At 52.6% G+C, this 24,983-nt stretch overlaps 1 protein-coding gene across 1 annotated transcript; it reads right to left on the bottom strand.

Moving 5' to 3' along the window:
• Nucleotides 1-233: 233 nt before the first annotated feature.
• On the bottom strand, nucleotides 234-21,843 carry HDAC11 (histone deacetylase 11). The gene is made up of 10 exons (XM_063114532.1): nucleotides 21,721-21,843; nucleotides 20,670-20,818; nucleotides 18,223-18,323; nucleotides 8,256-8,372; nucleotides 7,242-7,284; nucleotides 5,474-5,550; nucleotides 4,353-4,415; nucleotides 3,315-3,411; nucleotides 2,225-2,403; nucleotides 234-2,054 (listed from the first exon to the last, which is right to left on the bottom strand). Coding segments are annotated over exons 1-10 (1,044 nt in total). The 5' UTR covers nucleotides 21,723-21,843; the 3' UTR covers nucleotides 234-1,838.
• Nucleotides 21,844-24,983: the final 3,140 nt, after the last annotated feature.

Genomic DNA, 24,983 nt, shown 5'->3' with positions numbered 1-24,983 from the left:
TCCACCCACACCTTCCCAGACCCCATTCCCAGTGACCTTAGCCCCCAGGGACCCTCCCACCCGCTTCCTTGCTGCCAAGTCTGAGGCAGCTGAAACACACACTCTAGAATCCGGCAGAGCTGGGTCCAAACATGGCTCTACAGGTGCGTGACCTGGGGCAAGTTTCTCACCCCCCACCAGCCTCGGGTTTTTTCATCTGTAAAATGGGAATAATTACCTACTCCACAGAGCTCTGAGGATGGGTAAAATACTAGCGTTTATTGGGCAGCTACCCCATGTCAGGCCTCGTGCTCTGTGAATTTTAAATCTTCATTGCCTTTAGTCCTGAGGCGGTGGGGACACTTTACCTCAAGAACACACAGCAGCCAGGTCCCATCCAGAGCCTATATGATTCTCCAGGAACAGAAGCTCCACAGCAAAAAACCGTGTCCCTCGCCAGACCCAGACGTCACAGCCAGCATGGAGTGAGCAGGTGCCAGGCACCTCCAGTCAGATACAGAGAGACCGATGGCAAGAACAGGGATCTCAAAGTGCGTTGTTAGTGCATCGGGGTCTGGTCCACGAGGTCAGCATTTTTGGCAATTTGTGATCTTAGAACCCTTCCCCTCTCCCGCAGAGGGGGTCCATGGGAGCACTCTCCAGATGGTAAGGAACACAAGTCCTGTAGGTGGGGCTGGTTGAGGTCAAGGGACACCTCAGCTGACCCACTTTCCCGCCCCATGCCATTGCCTTTGGCCAAGATGACAGCCACCAGATAGGAGGGGTGCATGCTCCCTCCACCTGGCCCAGCTTCCCAGAGAACCCTAAGGTCCCCTTCACAGTAGGGCCGAGGGAAAGGCCAGAGGTCAGGCCCACCTGGGGTTCCTGGACTCAGAAAGATCGGGGCCTGGGCAGTTTGGGTAAAACCAGTGGAGACTACAGCCCTACCCAGGGCCCGCCCCAGCCACCCACCCTCACGACCTCCAGGCCAGGAGGGAGACCCCCTCTGCCTTCCCTCTAGGAAGCCCAGCCTAGCCTCTCAGTGCCTCAGTTGCTGCAGGAATGGCTTAGCTACTGTCCCATCTCTGATTCCTCGTGCTGGGACTTACCTTCCCACGACCCCTGCCTCCCTCTGGCCCCTCCAGCCTCCAGTGCTGAGGCCATCCCTGAGCTAAGAATTCTTCCCCCAAAACTGCCCCTCACACTGAACAGGGGAGACCATGGCCAAAGCAAGGATGTGGGGTCCTCAGGCCTCCCTCCCCTCATCACCATTTCCTCATCTGGAAAGGCAGGTCCTGCCCTTGCTTTATTGAGGGGGAACCCCAGATGGAAGAACCCACCTGCAGCCCCTCCCAACCACTCCCATGGCCAGGCCCGGCTCCTGCGCCTACCCTGGGGCCCTCCACGCCAGCGCCCGTGGTTCCTCGGGCCGAGGCGGAGAGGAGAGGAGAGGAGAGGGCAGGCTGGAGAGGAGGGAGAAAGGCCCACATGGAGGAGGCGGAAGCGTCCTCGGCCTGACCTGGTTCTGACCCCGGGGCCTGCACTGTCCTCCCCCATTCTCGGCGAGCTGCCTGCCTTCCCAGGGCCGAAGCAGCCCTAATCCCGTGGCAGTCTTCCCTGGGGCTCGGGCTCTGTCCCTGCCCACCCACCCAAAGAGGGCCAGGAGACCCGTGGGGAAAGTACAGGAGCTGCTGGCACAGGCTACTCAGGCCAGCCCAGTCAGGGCCTGCAGCCCCTGCCCCTCCATGCTCCCTCGTGGCTGTATCAACCGCCCCATGCCATTAGAAAACAGAAAGCACTAAGGGGCAGGTGCAAGGGCTGGGAGGCAGGCGGGGAGCTGCTAAGAAGGGCAGCACGGGTCAGGGCACTGTTGGGGGAATCAGTGGTGTGTCTGAGTTCTGTGCCAAGACGTAGGGTGACTCGAGCCCGATGAGCCCCAGGTCGTGTAGATTAAGGATGGAGTCAGCAATGATGCGGGCTGTGCGCTTCTGGTACCCGCCCGAAGTCACCATGAGGATGGGCACCTGGCGGCCACGAACCACCCGGAACACCAGTTCATCCCGCTTCACGATGCCCTGTGGGGGATGGGGATGGCTGGCTCAGGAAGTCCTGCTGCAGGTCTGGCCCTGCTCCAGACTGCTGTTGCTCCAGCCCATCTCCTCCCTGACATCAGGCTGCCCACCTTTCCTGCTGCTGCAGAGTCCCCAGAACAGAACCTCCCCCACCCCCCACGGTCAGGACCTACCCCTGGGCTGATGGACAGCCCCCCAAGGGGGTCGCCCTCGAGGATGTCGGTGCCTGCGTTGTACACCACTACATCGGGCGGATGATCCTGCAGGGCTTTCTCGATGTTCCTCTCCACTTTATTCAGGTATTCGTCATCCTCCACACCCCACTCCAGCTCCACCTTCCGCCTGATGGCCTCTGCAAGGGAGACAGGGGTAGCCCCATTTTGCAAAGAAGGGAAACTGAGGCTCAGGATGAGAAAGACTATGGGGCTCCTGTCAGTGCCCAAGGCAGGACTGGAAACTTGTCTGACTCCAGCACTGCTCAGCCTCTCATTCCACCCAAAACTCAACTGAAAAGAGCACCAAGGGCTGCAAAAACAGGGACCCCAAAGGAGAGAAGGGGGATTGGAAGTGAGACACTTTTGCCCTGGGATATAGCTGTTGCAATGTCTGATTTTACTGCCTTCTTGAGCCCTTACCCAGACACGTGGACACCCTGCCCCACCTTCAAGCCCAGGTTCAGTACGTTTGAGTCTCAGCTCAGAAATTGGTCCATTGGCCATCCCAGTGGCTGACTTGTCCACACCCTACTCACTAACGCCTCATGCTCAGATGTCCCCTACCTTCCGAGGGAGCAGATTCATGTTTTCAAATTTCACCTGAGTCTCTCTGCCTTTTGATTGATGAGTTTAACCCTATTTCACTTATTTCAATTTTTTTATTAGAACTTATTTCTTCCATCTTATTTTGTTTGTTCCATGCTATTTCTGTTTGTTTTGTTTGTTTTGTTTCATCCTTTTCTGTTTTCTACCAGACAGATGCATACCCAGGAGAAGATGATTCTACTTTTATTCTCCTGGTGGTTACTCCTAACACAAGGACCCATGTGCATGTTTATTGGACAGGTTTGTGTGGTCTTGATTGGGTCAAGTGACTTCTTCAAGTCTTACTTTCCTCATCTGTAAAATGGGAACAATCCCACCTCACAAGGATGCTGAGGATAAATGAAGTGACTTCTGCAGGGCCCAGCATGCAGGAAATACTCAGGGGAGAGAGCCCATCCAAGCAAGGGACAGTCAAGGACTGAGGGGGAGAGGTGCAGCTTACGCTTTGCAAAGCGGTCCCCGGGGTAGATGTGGCGGTTGTAGACATCCATTATGTACACACGCTTGTCACCCATGAAGTCTCGCTCATGCCCATTGCCCTGTGGGGAGGACATGAAAGTTGCTCAGAGGCAGGTGCCCCTGGTAAGCCCAGGACTCTCCCCACCCCACATGCCTGGGCAGCACAGCTTGCCTTGGGAGCAGAGGGTCTTGTGGCAGAGCTAGGATTCAAAACCTGGCCCCCTGACTTCTAGCATGGCCTTGAGCAGGCCCCAGCCCTCTCAGTTTCCTCCTCTGAGGCAGGAACCCTGGCCCCATCACCCTCTCAAGTCTGCAGTGGGATCGGTTGGGATCAAGGATGTGAAAAGCAAACTGCAAAGGGCTGTGAACATGGGACTTGGCTCAGGAGCTCAGCGCCATTTGAGCTCAGAGCAGGGCCCTGACCAGCACAAAGCCACAACAGCAGTGGTGTCAGAGGAGCCTCCAAGATCCCATTTGATCACCCCTGCCATCTCTGACCCTAGAAGCCAGGCTTCTGTTCGGAGTCCTGAGAAGAAGCACTAGGCAACAAGTCCTTCAGCAGTGACCTCAGGGGCTCGAGCCACCCTGAAATTGTGTGTATGAGCATTTTCCTGAGGCAGGTCCACAGTGCCATCAGCTCTGTGCAGGAGGTGGAAGCCCCAAATTACTAGCCAGCAATGGGGAGTCACAGCAGGGCCTAGAGCATGAGAGCAGCATTGTCAGACTGGGTTTTAGGAAGAACCATCTGTGGGGGGGGAGCAGTCAGGTGGGAGGGAGGACCAGGTTTGAAAGCAGGAGCAATGGGTAGGGCCCGTCACCCTGGCTGGCTGAGTGGTGCAAAGGAAGACAGACCCTCTGTTTTTCAGTCTGAGGGACAGAGGGTGGGAGCTGTGAGGGCAGGAGATCAGCGTGGGGGTGGCAGAGGCCCAGTTTGGGAACATTCCTAGAGGGAGGGGAGCCCCACCCCACACGGGGCCTGTGGTGGTGGTCCTGTGAGAGCCCACCCCTGCAGGGCACTCACCTGGTGGGCATCGAGGTCAATGATGGTGGCCCTGGAGATGCCCTCCATTCGCTCAAACAGAAACTGCCCCGGGGAGAGAGGCGAGACGTGAGAACCCAGGCAGGCCAGAGGACCCATCCCTCCAGGGACTCCCAGGTGGTGAGGGGGCGGGAGGCATACATGCTTGTGGACAACTAGGCCACCAGGTAAACACGTCACTTGCCCAAGAGTCTGTGGGGCTCCAGAGACATGTGTGCGTGCAGGAGGTGGTCAGGGAAGGCTCCATGAAGAGGAACCCTGTGCTGTCCCCTGGAGGGTTAGAGGTCAGGAGGCAAGCGGGGCACTCAGGCCCTGGATTTCTCTGGATTCCCTGGGAAATGTGTGGGGGTCAAGGAGGGAAACTCCCATAGCTCTGGAATTTCATTTCCCTATTTTTGCCTCCTCCTCCAAGGCCAAATCCTAATGCCCCCTCCTCTGGGAAGCCTTCCTTCCCTCCCCCACCCCTCCAGGAAGGTCTTCTGTGCTTCCCCCTCCTAATGGCCAGGTCTGCTGACCCACCTACCTCCCCCATTAGTCTATGTGCCCTGTAAGAACAGGGACTACTTTGGCCGGTTCCTGGCACCCGGCAGAAGGCCGGGCGCAGAATGATTGGGGGAGCTCTGGGGTCCAGCAGACCTGATGGCCAACACCAGCTTGGCATCTTCTAGCTGACCCTCCTTGCCATGGTCCCCAGTCTCCCCATCTGTGGATACAGTGAGGCAAGCCAAGGCCAGCAGGGGCCAAGCATGCCCCACACAGCTGTGCCCTCATCACATCCTCCTGCCTGCTCCCCTCCCTGCGCTCCACAGCAGCGTCCTTCCTCCCACAGCCTCATGCTGCTGCATCTGCCCCGGCACTGTGCAAGGCTACGATAGCTCCCTTCCATCACAGGCAACCATTCTAAGCAACACAGGGGAAGGAAGAGATGGCGTCAGCTCTTGGTTCAAGTCCCAGCCTGGCAGAGCAACCCAGGCAAACCCCCTCCCTGCTCTGAGCCTCGTTCCCTTCTCTATAATGTGGATGACAATCCCAAATTTGGGGCTGTGGGCAGGATTCCAGGGAGGGCTCTGGGAGGCAAGCTTCCCCAATGCTTGTGGACACACCTTGATGGCGAGTGTGATGTCTGCATAGGCGCAGAAGCCCCCGCCCCGGTCGCTGGAGCAGTGGTGGAAGCCGCCTCCTGCAGAAGAGCAGACAGCATGATGGCCAGGGCCAGGCTCAAGGGCTCAGCCCAGTCAACCCCCACTGTCCCCTCCTGGCTGATCTCCCAGGGACCGCTGCTTAAATTCCAGCTTAGCAGAGTGAACAGAGCACCAGAGCGCATCACTATCCCCAGGACAGGAGGCATGTCTGTCATCATGGCCACCCCTGCCCAGAGCAAGGGGCCCCTCTCCAGATGTCCCTGGCAAGTCAGCGCCCAGCACCCGCTCACACCACCAAGTGACAGGCAGCTCATCCTTCCCAAGGCAGAAAGCTGCTCCCTGCACCCACAGGACTGGGCCTGCCACCACACCAGGAAGGGTGGTGGTGTGGGGGGACTGGCTTGTCTTGGAACCACCCAGATTCTGCAGGTGGTAGAAGTGGATGGTTGGGAAGGGCACCCTGTCATGGTAACAGCTGCCCGTGGTATGTATGAGGGGGGCAGCCTGGAAACCAGGGCCCGTCCACCTCCCAATCCTGAGACAGTCCCAGGGCTCGGAGAGATCCCAACCCTTGCCTCTTCCACCAACCAAAGGGCTGTCATCAGATCATAACCATGAGATAACAGCCAACACTGAAATCCTAATCAGGCACTAAGCTTGTTGAAGCCTCCCTACAGACCTAGGAGTGGGCACTATCATCATCATCCCCATTTTACAGATGAGAAGACTGAGGCACAGAGAGGGTCAGCAACTTACCCAGGGTCACACAGCTAGCTAATGGCAGAACCAGGATTCAAACCCAGGCTGGATCAGGCCCAGGCCTCTTAACCTCCATCAGGCCATAACACCTTCTGTGGGGAAGGGCATCTGGGCCCCCCTTGGAACCCTGTAGATGCCCATGGCATGACTCCCTTATCTGTCTGTGCAGCAGAGTACCCTAAGTTCATGGCTATGCCAAACCCAATGCTGGGCACCTGCGGATACCAAGATGGAAGAGACCAGCCCCTGGCCCTGCAGAGCTCACAGCCAAAGGCGTGGGGGTCCCTGCTATGGGTCTCTGAGCAATCAACTGGGCATCTCTCAATGTCTATTATCTTGTCGGTGGAATGGGCCTAATGACAATTAGCTCAAGTGAGAGGCCGGATGGCAAAGGGCTTTGCAAACTGTCAAGTGCAGTGCCTCCATGAGGGACAATATCTGACAGGGACAGGGAAGACTGATGTGTGTGGCCCTCCCAGGCAGCTGGGAAGCGCCTGGCCTCAGGACCCCTGAGGAGGAGGTGGTCTTGACCCTGGGCCTGTCCACCCACCATGACATGACCAAGCCCCTTCGGGCTACCCTGGGCCCAGGAAATAGAGCAGGCTTTCACGGGAGCCGCATGAAGACAGGTTTCAGTTCCACGCAGAGCTGCCCAGGGGATGGAGTAGGTTCTCTGGGAAAGAGGGAACTCCCTGTCACTGGAAGCATGCAAAGGTGGTCCGTAGAGCCACCTGGAGAACTCTTTAGACAAGGATCCCATAGTGAATGAAGGCACTGGCCGCCCCACCCAGGTACCAAGAGGCCACATGCCCACCTCCAGACCACTCCACAAGGAGGCTCAGCATGGCCGTGGGGGCACCAGCACCTCTAATTCACGCCATGCCTCCAGGGTCCTCCTGCCCTGGCCCCAGCCCCCTTCAGGACAGCACCACCAGGCCAGGCCGGACAGTCCTGAGGCCCAGGTACTCACCCACATTGATGGCCCAGCCTCGCTCCACAGCCAGCTTCCCCGCCTTTAGAAAAACAAGCAGAGGGTGAGGGGTGTGGGCAGTCAACTCCTTCACTCACTCACTCATTCCCTGACCCACTCACTCATTCCATAAACACGGTCTCCAGCCAGCTCTGCGGGGGAGATAAACTATAAGGTGTGGGTGCAAGCACACCCCAAGCAAACTCAGTCCAGGAAGCAAGTTCCAGACGGACTGGCGTATGAGTAGGTCCCTTTCACACTGTACGAGGAGACTGGAAGAAATAAAGTACTTATCATCACATGTGAGCTGATGATGATCTTAATGTGGCTTTCAAAGGGAAATAGACAATTTCCTGCTCACAGAAATATGGTAGGCTGAATGGTGAAATCCTGTAGGAAATCATAGTTTCGGGCTGGGTGGTAATATCCGACTAAGATAAAATAAAATTAAGTGTACAAATTTGCAAAGCTAAAAAGAGAACTGTAGGTAGGGTACTGACCCAGGAGGACTGGGTTAGCTCTTCACACACTTAAATGTGAAATGTGCCTCTACTTCCAATCACCTCAGCAGTCTGTGGCTAATTTTTTAAGAAAACTAATTTTTTTTAAGAAAAACAGTATGTAAAACCTAATTTTGCTGCCAACATTCTTTCTTGCCACACCCATGATGGGGGTGAGGGTAGAGCATTATCCATCTTTGAAGTCACGAAGGTTCACTTTTCCATCTTAAATTTGAGAGCATTAGAGCCATAGTTTTAGGAAATAATCTTTGGGGGATGGAGATATATCTCATATGCCAGCAAATACGGTAACTCTCGCAGGAGGTCACAGGAGAAGGAACAATGAGCTCTAATGTCAAAGATGAAAAGGCTTTTGGAGAAAGAGTCATTGTTACTGGGCCCCGAGGGATATTTAGGATTATCTTCAACTCCTAAGTGGGGGAGGGCATTCCAGGGCAAAGGAGGTGAGGAGGAGCCCACCCCAGCCCAGCCGTGCCTCCCCCTCCCCACCTACCATGATGGTTCCTCCCGTCTGGGTCCGAAGGGGCCTCAGCACCTTCCTCTGCACCAGGAAGTTGGGGAGGAAGACAACAGGGGGGATTTCTGTGATGGTGGCGACAGCAAAGGACCACTGCGGAAGAGACAAGTGGTGGGAAATCAGATTCCCTCTCAGTGCCTTGAGGATGGTTTCAAGGTGCCCTTGGATGGACTCCCTGGTCAAGTGTACTTCCTCTGGCAAGAAGTGAGAGCTGCAACCCTATCTGGCCCCCACCAAGCTTCGGGCTCAGTGAACAACAGTTTACGCCGCATGTTTTCTTAAAGTGAATGAGACCAGATTCCTCTGCGCTCCGAAGCCCTTTGCCGCCCTCCTGTGGCCAGAACAAGAGCTGCAGAGGGCTCCGAGTCACAGCCATGCAGAACTAGGGCTCTGAGAAAACTGGCTTAGCCCACCCATTGTACAGAAGGGCACACTGAGGCTCCAGGCCCACAGTGAGTCACTGACAGAGCCAGGATGGGAAGCCCTGGCTCCTTCCTCCCCTGCAGTGCACGGCTTCTTCTCCACTGGGAATGAGACCTCTCTACAAAAGGGGCACCCTGCCCTCATCTCCGGCTGCTGAGGCAGGAGGGCTAAGGGTACCCAAGAAGCATTTGCATCAAGACCAAGGTAGAGCATGCTCTGTGACCTCCAAGTCCCCAGAGCAAGTGTCACACCCAGCTGCACCCAAACCCTGAACCAGTTCCTGCCTGGCTGAGATTGTGTCCGGGCCATTCTCCTGCTTCCCTGAGAGTGGCCTGAGCACATGATGCCCAGGGGAGAGTCACTCACTTTGTAAATACTTAGTTAGTGTCTGCTCAATCCCAAGGTGGGCACTGGGGGTCCTGTCCTCTTGCCAGGACACTTGCAGCCTACTGCAAGGTGAATAAGTCAACAGGGGCTTACATGCAGTGCGACAGTGTTGCAATGCAGAAGAAATGGGTCACAGGGTGGGGCAAGGAGGTTTTGTGGAGATGACAGCTGCAGGAGGTGACCAGTGAACAGGAGTTATCCAGATGCAGGAGTAAAGGTAGAAAGGCAACTGTGGGCAGAGAAGTGAGCCCATGATCAAGGCAGGGGCAGCTGGGACAGGGCTGGGGCACTTAGCACATAGGGCCTAGTCTGCTAGCACAGGCTCACACACTGTTGTCAGAACAGTAGGGAGCCAGAGGCGATGCTGTCTCAAGCTGCACTAGCTGCAGAAAGGAAAACTGATTAGGAGAAACAAGAAAGGAAGCGGCAGCCCCAGGAGGAAGGCAGAGATGATGAGGGTTAACAGGCAGCATTGTGGGGGGACGGAGGAGGAGAGGCCTGGGAGGAGGCCCAGGTGTCAGGCCTGTGAGGGTGACGGTGTCACCACCTGGAGGGTCCCTCCCTCAATAGACGAGCTGGCAGGGCAGAGAGCTGAAAGGAACGAAGCCATGTCTCAGCCTCCTGCAAGGTCACCAAAAAACAGAACAGTATTTCTTCAAGTGCTGTGGAAGCAGCTGGCCTATCAGGGTATCCCACTGAGAAATGCTTCCACACTTCAAATAAGTTTGGGAAACAATGCTATGTGGTCCACCTCTTGGAAATTCACAACACACTCTGGCATGTTACAGGCTCTGGGAAGTTCTGCAGCAAATAATTTCACCTTGCTCCACCCAGTGTTTCCCACACTTTCCGACCACAAACCCTTGCCTGCCCCTTTGCTTTTATATAACACGTACTAACCTCCCATGAGGTTGCAGTTGAGTGGACACACCTGGGAACTTCTAAGCTAGAGCCTGAATTTTACAGGGGCCAAGCATGAAGTCTCCCAGAAGCATGTATGACTCAGCAAGGCTCCTTGGCCCCCGGAGGAGAAGGCAAGTGTTTGCCATGCCAAAGCTCCTGGGCCATGAGTGCGTGGGGGAGGAGCAGAGCCAGTCATTCTAGAGGCGGCTGGGCACCTGGGCCTTCTCCCTGGCCCCACGGCAGTTTCTGCACCAGGCAGTGGTGGGGTCTACTTATGCCCTAGACCTGTGCTGGCCTATCCGGCAGCTGCCAGCCACAGGTGGCTACTCATGTATAATTTTTAATTAATTAAAATTTTTTAAAATTGGAGTTTTGTTCCTTGGTCACACTGGACATATTTCAAGTGCTCAGCAGCCACATGTGGCGAGTGGCTACTGCGTTCGACAGAGCAGATCTGGAACATCTCCCTCACTGCAGAAAGTTCTGTTGGACAGCGCTGCTCGAGGAAAACCTGTCGTTCGGTGGCCGGGGTGGAAAATGAGTGCAGGGGATGGGCAGACTGGTGGCTGACTCCCAGGGGTGACGGGAGGAGAGAGAAGGGGCTTGGCCAGGGCAGGCTGTGTGGTCAGTGGAGGTGACAGGTGCAAGTGTGGGGGGAGGGCACAGGCATCACTGGGTTACATCTGGAGATCCACTTACTGGCTAATAGCAGGGGTGATCAACAGAATGCCGGCACAACACAGCACCACCAAGGCACTTCCAGAGGCAGCCAGTAAAGGAGCCCTGCTGGAGAGGTCTGGCGTGGACAGGGCGGGCAGGGAGGGACAGAGTCTTTATCTGGGATGCACAGCAGGCTTAGGTGGGATCCACCCGGTGGGCTGGGCCCTCTGATAATCTCACTTGGCCAAGGCAGTAGGGAATGGGCTGGATGGCAGTGGAGTAGGGATGGGGCCCAGAAGTCCTCCTCAGAGTCAAACTGGCCCAACTCCGGGTCTGCCACAGGCAGCCAGATTAGGACACAGCCCTTTACTCCTCTGCGCCTCTGCCTCGTCATCTCTAAGACAGGGCCTCAAATAAGAGCTTGGACATGGAAACCTGTCAGAGAGGCCTGTCCTCGCTGTCCAATCTAAAATACCCCCACCTGGGCCCCCTCAAGCCCCTGCTTCTGCTTCACCTTTCCACACAACACTTGTCTCTATCTGAGGCCACAGTATGTCTTGATCAGTATCTGTCTCCCCCAAAAGGATGCCAGCTCCCCGAGGGCAGGCAGGTAGTTTTGTTCACTGGGCACAGACTATGCTAAGGACAATGCCTGGCACACAGCAGGCACTCACAGCACAGGCTACTGACCCCCTTTTCTGGCTGATGCCCCCACAGCCCTGCCTGCTTCCTTCCCCTGCTGGAGGCCACGTCACCTGCACCAGCCGAGGAGAGCCAGAACAATGACTGACTGTTAAGGAGCTATAGCAGCCTGGTCATCTGCTTCTGAGTGGGGCAACCCCATGGTGACATTTGCTCCCCAGAGCTCCCCATGGGGTCAGGCTGAGGCCACACTTCTGACCCCACATCTGTGCCCAGCTCCTTTTGCTCTCCCACCTGCTTCTCTATCACAGGTTTCACCTTAAATCACTTGCACCTGGGTCCCCACCTTGGGCTCTGCTCCCAGGGCTGTATTCTCCAAGTGTGGTTCCTGGACCAGCATAATCTGCATCACTTGAGAATGTGTTAGAAATGCGGATTCTCAGTCCCCACCCCAGACATCCTCAATCAGAAACTATAAAGCAGGGCCAGCAGTCAGTCTGCTGTAACAATCCCTCCAGGTGATTCTGATGCTTGCTCAAGTTTGAGAATCACTGCTCTAGGGAAATTGACTTAGGACAGTGCTGAATGAATGAATGCGCTACATGAACATAGGAGGTTTACTCCAGCCTGATGCCACTGTCCACTTGGGCCTGGCCAGCTGTCAGGACCCCCACCCCTAGTCAGCCTTCCAGGGACCCCACAGATAGCAGGACAGGCCTGGAGCTGGCAACACCTCTGACTACTGCCCCACCCACTCAGCTCCACAAGCCTCCACCCTCCAGCTGCCTGAGTTCCTCGAGTGGACCTCCTACCCCTGGAGACTCAAACCAAGGACTGTTCTAAGGAAAGAGATTGGCTGCATCCATCTTCAGAGGCCTCGCTGCTTTTTTTGGGTGAGTCCTTTCCACCAGCAAAAGGGGGACAAAAGGAGAGAAGGGAAAATACATGATCTCTCAGTTGATACACAAAAAGCCTTTGGCAAAATCCAATATCCTTCCATGATGAAATCATTCAACAAACTAGGAACAGAAGGGAATTCCCTTAACATGACAAAGGGCATCGATATATAATATTAAAAAAAACCCACAGCTAACATCATAATCAATAGTAATAATAGCTTTCCACCTAAGATCAGGAACAAGACAAAGACGCCTGTTCTGTCACTTCTATTCAACATCATACTATAAGTTCAAGCCAGAGCAATTGGGCAAGAAAAAGAAATGAGAAAGGAAATTAGAAAGGAAAAAGTAAAATCTGTATTTACAGATGGCATAATGTTATATATAGAAGATCCTAAAGAACAGACACACACAACTATTAAAGAAGAAACGAATTCAGCAAAGTTGCAGGATATAAGATCAACAGACAAAAATCAGCTGCATTCCTATATACCATCAATAAATAATCTGGAAAGGAAATTAAGAAAACAATTCCATCTATAACAGCATCAAAAAGAATAAAACCATTAGAAATAAAATTTAACCAAGGGGTGCAAGATTTGTCCACAGAAAACTACAAAACATTGCTGAAAGAAATTAAAGATGACCTAAATAAATGGAAAGACATCCCATGTTCATGGATTGGAAGGCCTAAAATTGTTAAGATGGCAATACTCCCCAAAGCAATATACAGATTTGATGCAATCCCTGTCAAAACTCAAATGGTCTCTTTTGCAAACAACAAAGTAGTTAATCCTATAATTCATATGGAATCTCAAGGGACCCTGAATAACCAAAACAATCTCAAAAATGAAGAATAAAATTGGAGGACTGACAATTCCAAATTTCAAAACTTACAAAGCAACAGTAATCAAAATAGTTTAGTTTTGATGTGAGAATAGACATATAGATCAAATGAATAGAATAAAACAGTCCAGAAGTGAAGCCATGCATTTATGCCAGTTGCTTTTCTGCAAGGATACTAAGACCATTCAATAGGGGGAAAAAAAACAATCTCTTTAACAAATGGTGCTGAGAGAACTAGACATCCACATGGAAAAGAATAAAGTTGGACTCCTACATCACACCATAGACAAAAATTATCTCAAAATTTATCAAGACCTAAATGTAAACTAAATCTATAAAACTCTTGGAAGAAAACACACAGGGGTAAATCTTCATGACTGTGGATTTGGAAATGGATTCTTAGATATGATACTAAAAATGCGAGCAACAAAAGAAAAAAAATAGATAAATTAGACTTCAGCAAAATTAAAAATTTTTATGCATCAAAAGACACTATCAAAAAAGTGAGGGCCGAGCCCGTGGCGCACTCGGGAGAGTGCGGCACTGGGAGTGCGGCGACGCTCCCGCTGCGGGTTCGGATCCTATATAGGAATGGCCGGTGCACTCACTGGCTGAGTGCCGGTCATGAAAAAGACAAAAAAAAAAAAAAAAAGTGAAAAGACAACCCACAGAACAGGAGAAGACATTTGCAAATCTAACATCCATAATATATAAAGAACTCCTACATCTCAGCAACAAAAAGACAACCCAATTTTTAAAAATGGACAGAGGACTTGAATAGACATTACTCCAAAGAAGACATACAAATAGCCAACAAGCACATGAAAAGATGCTCAATGTTGTTAGCTACCAGGGAAATACAAATCAAAACCATGAGATACAACTTAACACTAAGTTGGCCACAATAAAAAAAATTTTTAAAGAAAAAAGAAAATAACAAGCATTGACAAGAATGTAGGAAAATAGGAACCCTGGTACATTGCTGGTAGAAATGGTGTGGGCTCTGTGGAAATCATTTTGATGGTTCTTCAGAAAGTTAAACACAAAATTACCACATGACCCAGCAGTTTCACTCCTGGGTACATACCCCAAATAAATGAGAAAAAGTATCATCCATAGCAACACTATTCACAATTAGCCAAAAGATGCATACAACTAAAATGTCCATAAACTAATGAATGGATAGAGAGAATGTGGTATGTCCATATAATGGAATACTACTCAGCCATGAAAAGGAATGAAGTACTGATACATGCTAAAAAGTGGATGAGCCCTGAAAACATTACACTAAGTGATAGGCCAGACACAAAAGGACATAAATGGAATCACACACAATAAGTTAATCACACACTTATTGTGTGTGATTCCATTTATATGAAACATCCAGAACAGGCAAATCCACAGGGTCAGAATGCAGTCTGGTAATTGCCAGGAGCAGGCGGAGGAAAGATATGGGAGCAACTGCTTAATGGGAACAAGGTTTCCTCTTGGGATGATGAAAATGTCTTGGAACTAGAGACAATGGTGAATGGACATTGTAAAGGACTACATGCTACGGAATTGTACACTTTGAAAATGGTTAATGGTTAGTTTTATGTTAGGTGAATTTTTTTTTTTTTTTTTTTTTTTTTTTTTTTAAAAAGATGACCGGTAAGGGGATCTTAACCCTTGACTTGGTGTTGTCAGCACCACACTCAGCCAGTGAGCGAACCGGCCATCCGTATATGGGAACCGAACCCGGGGCCTTGGTGTTATCAGCACCGCACTCTACCGAGTGAGCCACGGGCCGGCCCTATGTTAGGTGAATTTTACTACAGTAAAAAAACAGGAGAGGGGGCCCCCTCAAGGAAGAAGAAACAAGAGAGAGAGTCAGAGACCGTGAGACCTCAATCCTGCAGAGACTCTGCCAGGGACCTCAGCCCTCCAGTTGACATGGTGCTGAGACCTGTGTCTCCCTCTCCCACGTTGCCACTGGAACTCACTGGAGATATTCCTGCCTCGCGGCCCTTGCACTTGCTGTTGCTTTTGCTTGGAAGGCCTTCCCGTGGATGCCGCATCACCCACCCCTCACTCCCACCCAGTCTGTTATCATGTGTCACCTTTGATCACACATCAGCAAGCCCTTTTCTGACTCCCAATCAAAAACTGCCATCCTCCCCCCAGCTCTCTCCACCCCCTTTCCTGCTGCCCCTTTCTTTCCTCACTGTGCTTAGCACCTGCCAACATACTGTATCACTGACTTAATTACTATGTTTATTGTCTGACTACACCACCTAAATGCCAGCTCTGCAAGGAAAGGGATTTGGTCTCGTTTGTTCCACCCCATCACCACAGCACTAGAACAGAGCATGATGCTAAGTACTTGCTGGATAGCTGTGTCCCCAGCACTGCCCAGCACAGGGTCACAGGGACAAGATGTCAGATGCTGCACAGTACTGACCTGCAAACTATCACTGGGGTCAGCCGAAGGCAAGAGTCTGGAACTGGTCCAACCCCACCACCACCCTCAGCGGGGGCAGCTCTGGGCCTTGCATACAGTAGGTGCTCAAAAAGCATTTGTTTCCCTGAACTGACATCATCTTGCAAACATCAGACTACCACTTCTCCTTCAGTACCCTGTTTATTAAGCATCGAAGGCACAGGGCCAGGCATGAGCTTCAGAACAGGGATGGGGGTGCAGAGGGGAACAAGGTAGGAGACGGGGTGATGTCACCCAGCTCACACAGAACAGCCAAGGAAAAGCAGCCCTGGGAAACCTGTGGAAACTCTCCAGGGCACTGCCCTGGGTGCCCACAGCAGAGGAAAGAGAAAGAAATTGCAGACATCTGGGGTAGAAAACCTGGGGGAGGTTCCTGAGCTGCAGCCCTCAGGTCCAGACAATGCCTGTGGTCTCACCTGAGCAGCAAGGGCACATCACACATCACTGTCCACACCACATTACTCTCCTGCTCAAAACCCTCTCATGACTGCCCAAGGTCCCCAGAACAAAATCCACACCCTGCACATAGCCTACGAGACCGTGTGTGGCCTCCCTGACCACAGCATGAACCAGCACAGTGTTCTGTTCCCTTCCGTCTGGCCACTCATGCATCCTTCTCTCCTTTGAGAGGCCAAGTCCCCTCCCCTTCCACACCTGTGACACTGGAACTTTGTTCCTGCAAAGCTCCACGAATGCCACCTGCTCCTCTCTTTAGTCTCAAACCTCACCTCCTCTGAGAGATTCTCCCTGGCCACCCAGTCTCAGTGAGCCACCTCTGCTGAGTTAGCCTCTACTTTCCAATTTCTCCATTGTCTTTGTTACTCTCTGAAATGCCCTCGCATGGCTACTTCATTTTCAGTCTCCCACATCTAAAATGCAACTCCATGGGGCAGGGAACCTTGCTATCTGACTCTTCTCTTCGCACTCAGCACACAGCTGGCACTCAGTACAGATGTACTGACCTACTGCTTTCCCACCTTAGCAGGTGCTACAGAAATCACCATGTTTCTCCTTTTGCTCTGGCTGCTCCAAGCTCTCCAAGGGAGCTCCAGGACAGATATGCAGCTCGATCATCATCTTGGTTAACCCTTTCAGTTGACATATCTGAATCCTCCTGCTCTTGACCTGTTTTCTACTTGCTATTACTACTTATCACATACTGAACTGCTTACAGGTTTGGGGGGACCAAGGCCAGGCATGCAGCCTGCCAGGCACAGTTCCCCTGGAGGTCCCTCAAATGTCTGGGTCCCTGGAGCCTATCTCCCATTCCCAGCCTTATTCTGGCCCATTCACCCTGCCCTGGCTCCACTCCATTCTGGCCTCTCCACGCCCCAACTCAGTGCCTACTGTCCCGGCCCTCCCCTCACCCTCTGGACTCCAGAAGACATGTCCTCCTGACCCAGCCCCTGGGCTGCGGACTGTGACCACACATGCCCAGGTGCCAGGAAACCAGGGCAGCCTAGTGCTGGGCTTCCTGCCAAGGCCTCACACACCTCTCTCCCAGGAGTCAGGTTTCAACCTCTTCCTGGTAATCTTTCATGAGCTCGCACTGTTGCAGCCCCATCTAGAATTCTCACAAGTCAGGCTGGGTGAGGGAGGAGGGAAGGCAGCAACCGTGACCGGGAACCTGGAAGAGGGGCCTGGATGCCCTGCCAGGGTCTCCCCCAGGCCCCGGCCAACTTCCCAGGAGACCTGAGAAAGCCTCTTTCTGAGCCTAGGCTTTTCCACCCATAGAGCAGAGGGGCCTGCTGACCTCTGGCATCTACCGTGGGTCTGAGTCTAAAGTGAGTCCAGCCAGAAAGCCTGGGGGCCAGAGCTCCCACACTCTTGGGACACAGAACGTGTAGCATCCCCAACCCCGGCCCCAGCCTCCCCTCTGCTCCCACATAGGGGACTGACTGAACGCCTCAGCTCGCAGAACCAAAGCCACTGATTGGAGCTCTGTGGGCTCCTCTAGAAAGAGGTCACAGCCGGCAGCCATGGGCCCAGTTCAGCCTGCGGGTGGGAGTTAAAAATCTTAAAACGAGTTGCCACATTAAGAAATCAGGGAACAACACTTAATAACCTGGATTTCTGGCTTCTATTTGAAAACCAGGCACTTTGGTCATGCGGGGCCCATAGTGGAGCTGCGTGGCAGCCACCCACTTGGGAAGGGGCAGGAGTTGTCCTATTCACCCCAGACACCACCACCTGCCCTTCTACTCATTTATGTTCCCTGCTGGACCCAGGCTAGTGAGGTGGGGAGGCTTTCAATCTAGTTCATAGCCCAACAGCTTTCAATAAGTCTTTAGCAGAAGTCCTTGGAACAAAATCCTAAACTTCAGCCCAATATAAAAGCAGACTAAAGTGGAAGAGCTTTGGTTGGATGGGGAAAGGGGGCTGAGATCCTCTCTCCTCTAATTATCCCAGCAGGGGTCTCTGAAGACTATCCACAGAGCATAGATTGAAAGTCACTAATGTAGCAGCCCAAAATCCCTCTGAAGGCTCAATCTCCACCAGCAGACATCCCTGCTTTCATTCCCACTAGAGACAGGGAGCCTAGACCATCCCTGATGTCTTTCTATGACCTCTCTTTCTCTTGGGACCACTGACTCACATGATCCACCTGTGCTAGGGACAGGTATGGGTGACCCTTGAGGCTGTGCTTACACCCTCCTCTGGCCACCCCTCCTGGCCAGCAACCCCCGGGCCCACAGTCCTGTACCTTTAGCTGGTTGAGGTAGCGCCTCGTGTGCACCACCAGCAGGTCCTCCTCCGAGGCCTCCCGTGCCTCCACCAGCATGCTGTCGGACAGAAGCTTCTCTTCTGAAAGCATAAAGTGCGCATCCTGCTTCCATGCTGACCTCAAGGCCAGACCCAGCCCCAGACCCTCATACAGGATTCAGAGTTGGCCACTGGCAGCCCCTGCCCCAGGAGGAGGTGGGCACTTCTGGCTTGTGGACAAGAACAGGCTACCTCAGAGATCACTGTGGACAATGGCAAGCCCCTCTGGCCACGGGACACTGAACATTGTGCATACGGTGATCCCATGTTTCCCAAGCCACAGATAGCCTTGAGGTGGGCTCAGGTGTGCCTGGACAACTTTCAGTGGCAGGTGACTCAAGGTCAATGATGACTCTTGAGGTGAGAAAAGCTCTCAACAAATCTCCCTCCACCTTCAGATGACTTCACCAACACTTGCCTGGCTCTTGCTCATCTCCCTTTTGAACCAAAACAGAGCACCAATCAGTGTCACAGCCTGCAGGCAAAAGTGACCAGCCTGAACTGAATCACATTGTTTTCATTGAATTTATTTTTTACCATGACCTTCTATTTATGGCAAATGAAACTGCCTTTTCTCATTTAGATGACATAATGTTTCCTTTTAAAACAAGTGTGTGGGGCCGAGCCTGTGGCGCACTCGGGAGGGTGCTGCGCTGGGAGCGCGGCGACGCTCCCAGCGGCCGCGGGTTCGGATCCTATATAGGAATGGCCGGTACACTCACTGGCTGAGTGCCGGTCACGAAAAAGAAAAAGAAAAAGAAAAAAAAAAAAAAAAAAAAAAACAAGTGTGTGTTTTTTTTGTTTTTTTTTTTTAACAGCGACCAAGTCATTAAAAATATGAAGTAAATAATGGAGCATGTGGTATGAGGAGACAGCAAGGTCCCAAGAGTGTTTTGCAACTGGCCCATGCTTGGGAAACACTATTATTTTCTCACCCCTTACACACACCAGACAAGATTCACTCCATTTAGCAAAAGAAGAAACTGAAGCAGGAAGTGCCCTAGGGCACTGTGAGGACCACACCATGATGCTCTGGGTCTACAAAAATCAGCGTCTAGGGGCTGTTGCAATAAGTCCCCCTTAGAAACAAGTTCCACACATTTTCAATATACATCTCCAGGCAGGTTCTCCCGTCCCAGAACATTCCATGGCCTCCACTGTCTTCAGACAAAGGGCCAGCTCCCTTCTTGTCACAGCACCCAAAGCCTTCACCACGTGGCCCCTGCCTCCCATCCTCATCTCAGAAGAGAGAAGAGGGAACTCAGGCCAGCTGTGGGCTCTGAGCTGAGGGAAACAAGAAGTCCTTCTGTCGAGCTACTGGGCAATGGGGAGAGCGGCTCCATCTGGGTCTGCCAGAAGCAGAGCATGAGGACCAGACTGTATTTAGGAAGCCACAGAAGCACAACGTGCGAAGCAGGCTCCACCCCTCGCCAGGGTTCCCGCCATCGCTGCACACAACCTGTGCTCGTTTCTACTTAAGTGTGTTCCTTGAATGTTCGCTCTGCTCACTAGTGCAAATGGAAAATCAGCATCTCTTGCATAAATAGGAGTTAACCAAAAATAAAAAGCAAATATAATGGAAACAAGAGGTGTTATTAATCTCTAATTTGATCCTATATTCTGTAAGACACAGTCTGAGGCTTGCTGGTAAAAAGGGAGATGGCTTAGGTGTTAAGGTGGGCTTGCTCCAAAGTGAAACTTTCTCCATGGTGCGATCAGAAGCATTGGGTGATTTAAAAATATCCAATCTTCATCTATGCCAGGTAACATTTCCTACTTCCCTCAATTAAAGAACCCCTGATACAGGGAACAAGAATATTCACACTCCAGCCTATTGTGATGCCTGAATTTCCCACAAAAATCAGGCCCTCGTTAAAACGATGTGCCCCCCAGAGCATCACCTTGCCCAGTGGGATGAGCTGTGAAGCTGGGGAGCCTGGAGCTCTGAGTTCCAAACCCCATTCTGCCACCTAGTAACTATGTGACTATGGGCATGTTTCCTAACCTTTCTGGGCCCTGTTTCCCCTATCTGTAATCAAAGGGGTTGGAGCAAAGGTTCTCCACTTCCTGGACTCTCTGAATTTCAGGGAATGGATATTGGATTCCTCTAAACTTCAGCTTCCCTGTGTCCATTAACCAGCTTCCCTTCTACTGGGTGTCTGGGGTCTGAGGCAGGACTTAGTGCCACAGCGATGGGAGAGTTGGAGACAGGGACATATCATGCCTGGGAGTCTGCATTGGAAAGATCCTTTTTACAGCATGGGTGAAAGGCAGACTGAGGGCTGAAACTAGAGGCAGGAGAGCCTGAAGCTTATGCTGGGGATGAGCATGGGGAGGACAGGTGGGTCGGAGGAAGCAGATGTAAAGTCTGAGCGGGGCCTTCCATACCTTTTAGGAAATTGATCACTTTGCCCCATTTCCCTGCGTCAAAGGGGTGCAGCTTCTCCAGGCCCATGAAGGTGATGTTGTAGCGCGGAGAATACACAATCGGCCAGCGTGTCTCTGGCACATGTTGGTACAGCTGGGTTGGGTGTAGCCTTCCGTGTGCAAAAGGAGAGATGAACAGAAGGGGAAAACCTCAGTGTAGAAAGCAGCCTCCCTCTGCCCTGGGCCCACCTGGATCAACCAGACATTCCTTACCCAGCACCACTTGCTCCCCCAGCCACAGAAAAGGGCCACTTGACAGCAACAACAATAGTAATAACAGCTCCTTGAGGAGCACTGGCTGTCTTTCCCTGAACACAATTCCAACTCAGTCTTCACAGTGACCGTGAGAGGTAGGCGCCGCAGTCGCACCAGAGGCTCAGGGAGGGGACCCGGTGTGCCCAAGGTCACACAGCAGGTACTGGAGGAGCAGGTGTGCACTCAGGTGTGTCGGCTGCAAGGCCGCAACACCTTCTTCTACGCTATACCATTGCACCCGACAGCTGTGCGGCCCTAGGCCCCGGCTGTAAAATGTGTGGCCGTGACTGAGAAGCCGGGCACGGAAAGCACTGGGAAGCCACGAGTCGGGACCACGGGGGCTGCGGCCCCACCCGGAGCCAGGGGTGGGGGTCACTTCGGGCACCGCCGCGGGCTGACACCCCCCATCACACCCCGCAGCTGCCACACAGGGACCAGAAACCCGCTCCACTTGCTGCCACCGTGGGGGCGTCCGCACAGCCGGCGGGGTCTGGGGTAGGGCAACGTCAGAGCCGCGCACGTCGCCGGCCCCCTCCGGATTGGGGCCTCGCGGCCCGCGCGCGTTCCTCGGGCCGCGGAGAACGGGCGCGGGGCCGGCCCGGGAGCACCCGGCCTGAGCACCCCCTGCCCGCCACACCTGGACCCACACCTGGCAGGCCCGCCAGGCCGCCCGCGCACTCGCGCCCCCGCCCACGGGAACCTCTGGGAACCCCCGGGGCTCGGCTCGGCCCCCACCCCGCGCCCCCGCCGCACTCACATCCCGGGGCCGGGGCCTCTCTGCGCTGGCCGCCGCTCCGCGACCGGGCGGGGCGGGGCAGAGCGTAGCCCCGCCCAGCACACGCCCCCGGCCTCGGCACCCCCGCTGGGGGCGGAGCTCGGCAGCTCGGCTCCGCCCCGCTCGCGCCTGCGTCACAGAAGGAAGCAGGCCACGCCCACAACACGATCAAGCTCGAAGTTCCTCCCCCGCAGACAAATACATGGCGTAATCCCTGTGGCCACGCCCCTTGGGGGCGGGCCCCGCGTATTTTCGTCGCAGTGAGTCACGGCTTTGGAACGTGCGGCGTAGCTCCGCCCCGGGGCGTGGCCGCCATATGTCCCGCCCCGTCCTCCCAGACTTCCGTATCTTTCCCATGCGGGTTAGACACCGGGAGAGACTTGGGAGTTCAGCTGGTTTCCTGGCGCAAGGTGCCCGGGTCTCGCTGTGCGACATTGGGCAAGCGTCCCCGCTCTCTGGATCTTTGTTTCCTCTAGTAAAATGTGAGGATGGGGGAGAGTTGCTCTAGCTCTGCCTTCTCTGACCTGATGGGACCATGACCTCTCTGATTTGAGGTCACCCGCCCGGGGTCAGCCCTCCCTCCCCATCTTTGGCTGCAGTGTCCTGAGACACTCACTCCCCACACAAGTCATGCAGCCTCTCTGACCCGCAGTTTCCTCATCTGTAGAACAGGCCTGGTGACCCAATCTTCAGGGTACAGTCGAGGATCTGTGCACACTCTTCTGTCCCCCACTCCCAACCCCCGCCTCCAGGGGAAGGGGAAGCGAGACAAACCCTTAGCGACAGCGAAGGGTGTCTGTGGAGCTAGGACCTGGGAGGAGGCCACAATAGAACCCCAGAGGACAGAGATAATGGGCCTCTCTGTCGGCGCAGCTGTCCCTGTCAACCTAACAGAAGCAGCTGACCCGGGGACTGCCAGGAGCAGGGCAGCTGGGATCCGTGTGGCTCTGGGAGGGTGTCATGTGACAGGGTGGGGCACTATGAAGAGAAAGGATACAGACGTTTGAAGAGTGCCCTCCATGCTCCTGCCACTTGATTGCATGTTGGGATTTGATTTTCACAACCGAATCCTATGAGGGGTGCCCTCATCACCTCAATTTTATCATGAGGTAACTGAGATTCAAGCTGGATTAAATCCAGATTTGGCCACTGCCAACAGCACAGTAGCCTTGGGCAAGTTGCTTCAGCTCTCTGTTCCTCCATTTCTGCATGTGAAAATGAGGTGATGACTGTCCACTTACCACATGGGGAAGTTGAAAAAATCAAGAGATAGTAATGTTGATTATTGTTTAGGGATTATGTGCTGGGTTCAACTCTAAAAGCTTTATGTTCATTGAATTCTTATAACAACTCTAGGAGGCAAACTATGGTTATCCCCATTTTATAGATGAAGAAACTGAGGCACAGAATGGGGCAGTAACTTGCCCAAAGGTCAGGGATGTGGACAGATGTAACCTATCACACAGAAGGAAAGAAGTAATATTTAACACAAGCGAGAAAGTGCATACAGTGGCCCTGTGAGAGGCTGACTTCATCTCAGGGAACTTGCTCTGCAGTTTGGGAAGCCACACTATGAGCCTCTGTTTGGGAGAACAAGGGTGTGGGGCAGTCTGGACAGGATTGGTCTGGGTAAGAGGGTTTTTAAAATTGTGTCCTGGTGGCTAAGGAACGAGATAGTCTGGGGAGCCCTGGTGACTTGGGAACACCTTCAAAATACCATGCCAGCCTGTACCATCTACCCACATTATTTCACATGGAAGAAGTAAACAGTGTTACTCAAGCATTGTGCTTAGGGGCCTCTTTGTTACAGCAGCGTACCGTGTCTGCTCACTAAGACACTGTGCTGGGACGCAGCTGTGTACATAGCAGACGAGAGCTATCGTCAAGCTCACAGTTCAGTGGGAGAGACAAACATTAAACTAGGAAACAAAATCATAATTACAAAGTATGGTAAGTGCTGTGAAAGGCAGAACCTGAGACTGCAAAAGAAAATGATGGGCCTGATTTAGACAGTGGTCAGAGAAAGCCCCTTTGAAGAGATGAATTTTATTTTCACTTTTAACCATGTACATCTTATTTTGAAACATCATCATGATAAAATAAGACACTGACTATTAACAATGTGTGCTTTTATTTTCCCCCTTTCATGCAGTCTTGAAATATATTTCATCTTAAAACAAATAAGAAACTCCCAAAATATGACACTCATTTTGAGAAATGCAGGCATACAAAGGACAATATTACCCACAGAAATGCACCAGTGATGAATAGTAATGGACACAGATCCAATATTTCAATATTAATTAATATTAATTAGATTGATTCATCCTATTACAGGATGTAACTAAAACCATGCCCTTTAAATTCAAGTGAGCACCTCCATTTCCATACATGTGATTTTATACATTTAACACAACTGGCAACAATAACAATGTTAGCTAGTATCTGTTAAAACCTTAATGAGTGCCAAGCACTGCTAAATATGTAACATCTGTTTTATTTGTTTATTTTTATTGATGAAGAGATAATTTTTTAAACAAGCAAAGGATAAGGCAAGTTGTATTCAAAGAGCAGAAAAAGGAGTATCCATAGTATTCCCAGCACGATGGGAAACTCTTATGTACCAGGAGGGCCCCAGGAAAGAGGGGTCCCGCTCAACAGTTTACTGAAAAGAGTTTAATGAAAGGATGATTTACCCCTGTGTGGGTGGGCTGAGGAAACCAGCAGGAGATGGTGCAGCACCAGGGCTGGCAGCAGTGGGAGCCCTCACCCCTAAACCTGAAGGGAGCGGGGAGGAGAGGTTTTCTAGAACCAGCGAGAGCTGCAGCTGTGAGCAGAGGAAGCCTGAGGGGAGGCCATCACAGACACCACCCCTACCCAAACTGGGGGTGGCTAGGGAAGATACCCCAACTTTTCTCTCCTGCCGAACTTTGATGCCCTGCTGATACCTCCCATGAGCTGAACTCAACCGGAAGCCCTAGTGATGGCGTCCATAGGGGACAGCTTCATCTGTAGGGGGGCCACCAAGCAGGGTGGAAAACCATGGTGAGCAGGTTTGCGAGCTAAAGGGTAAGCAGAGAATAACTGCTGATGTTCTGGGCAACTTCAGAGATTCCTCCAGCACTCTCTGAGCTAATTCTGTAGCAGGAGTTGGGCTTGAAAAATGTCCCTGCCTCCTGTCCCCAGAACTGCCTGCAGTGGTCTTGTTGACCTGGAGTACTCACAGGGCTTCACCATGGAAACCT

This window comes from Cynocephalus volans, chromosome 11 (assembly GCF_027409185.1).
Source record: "Cynocephalus volans isolate mCynVol1 chromosome 11, mCynVol1.pri, whole genome shotgun sequence".
NCBI classification, from domain to species: domain Eukaryota; kingdom Metazoa; phylum Chordata; class Mammalia; order Dermoptera; family Cynocephalidae; genus Cynocephalus; species Cynocephalus volans.
Note: the sequence above shows the minus strand (reverse complement) of the source record. Positions and strands in the feature narration are given on the sequence as shown.

Bases quoted from the DNA above. Each gene is read 5' to 3' on its own strand.
- HDAC11 (XM_063114532.1), bottom strand. The intron at 3,412-4,352 runs GTGAGTGCCCTG...TCCTCCCCACAG, and splicing joins TTGACCTCGATGCCCACCAG to GGCAATGGGCATGAGCGAGA. The intron at 2,404-3,314 runs GTAAGCTGCACC...TCTCCCTTGCAG, and splicing joins CGGGGACCGCTTTGCAAAGC to AGGCCATCAGGCGGAAGGTG.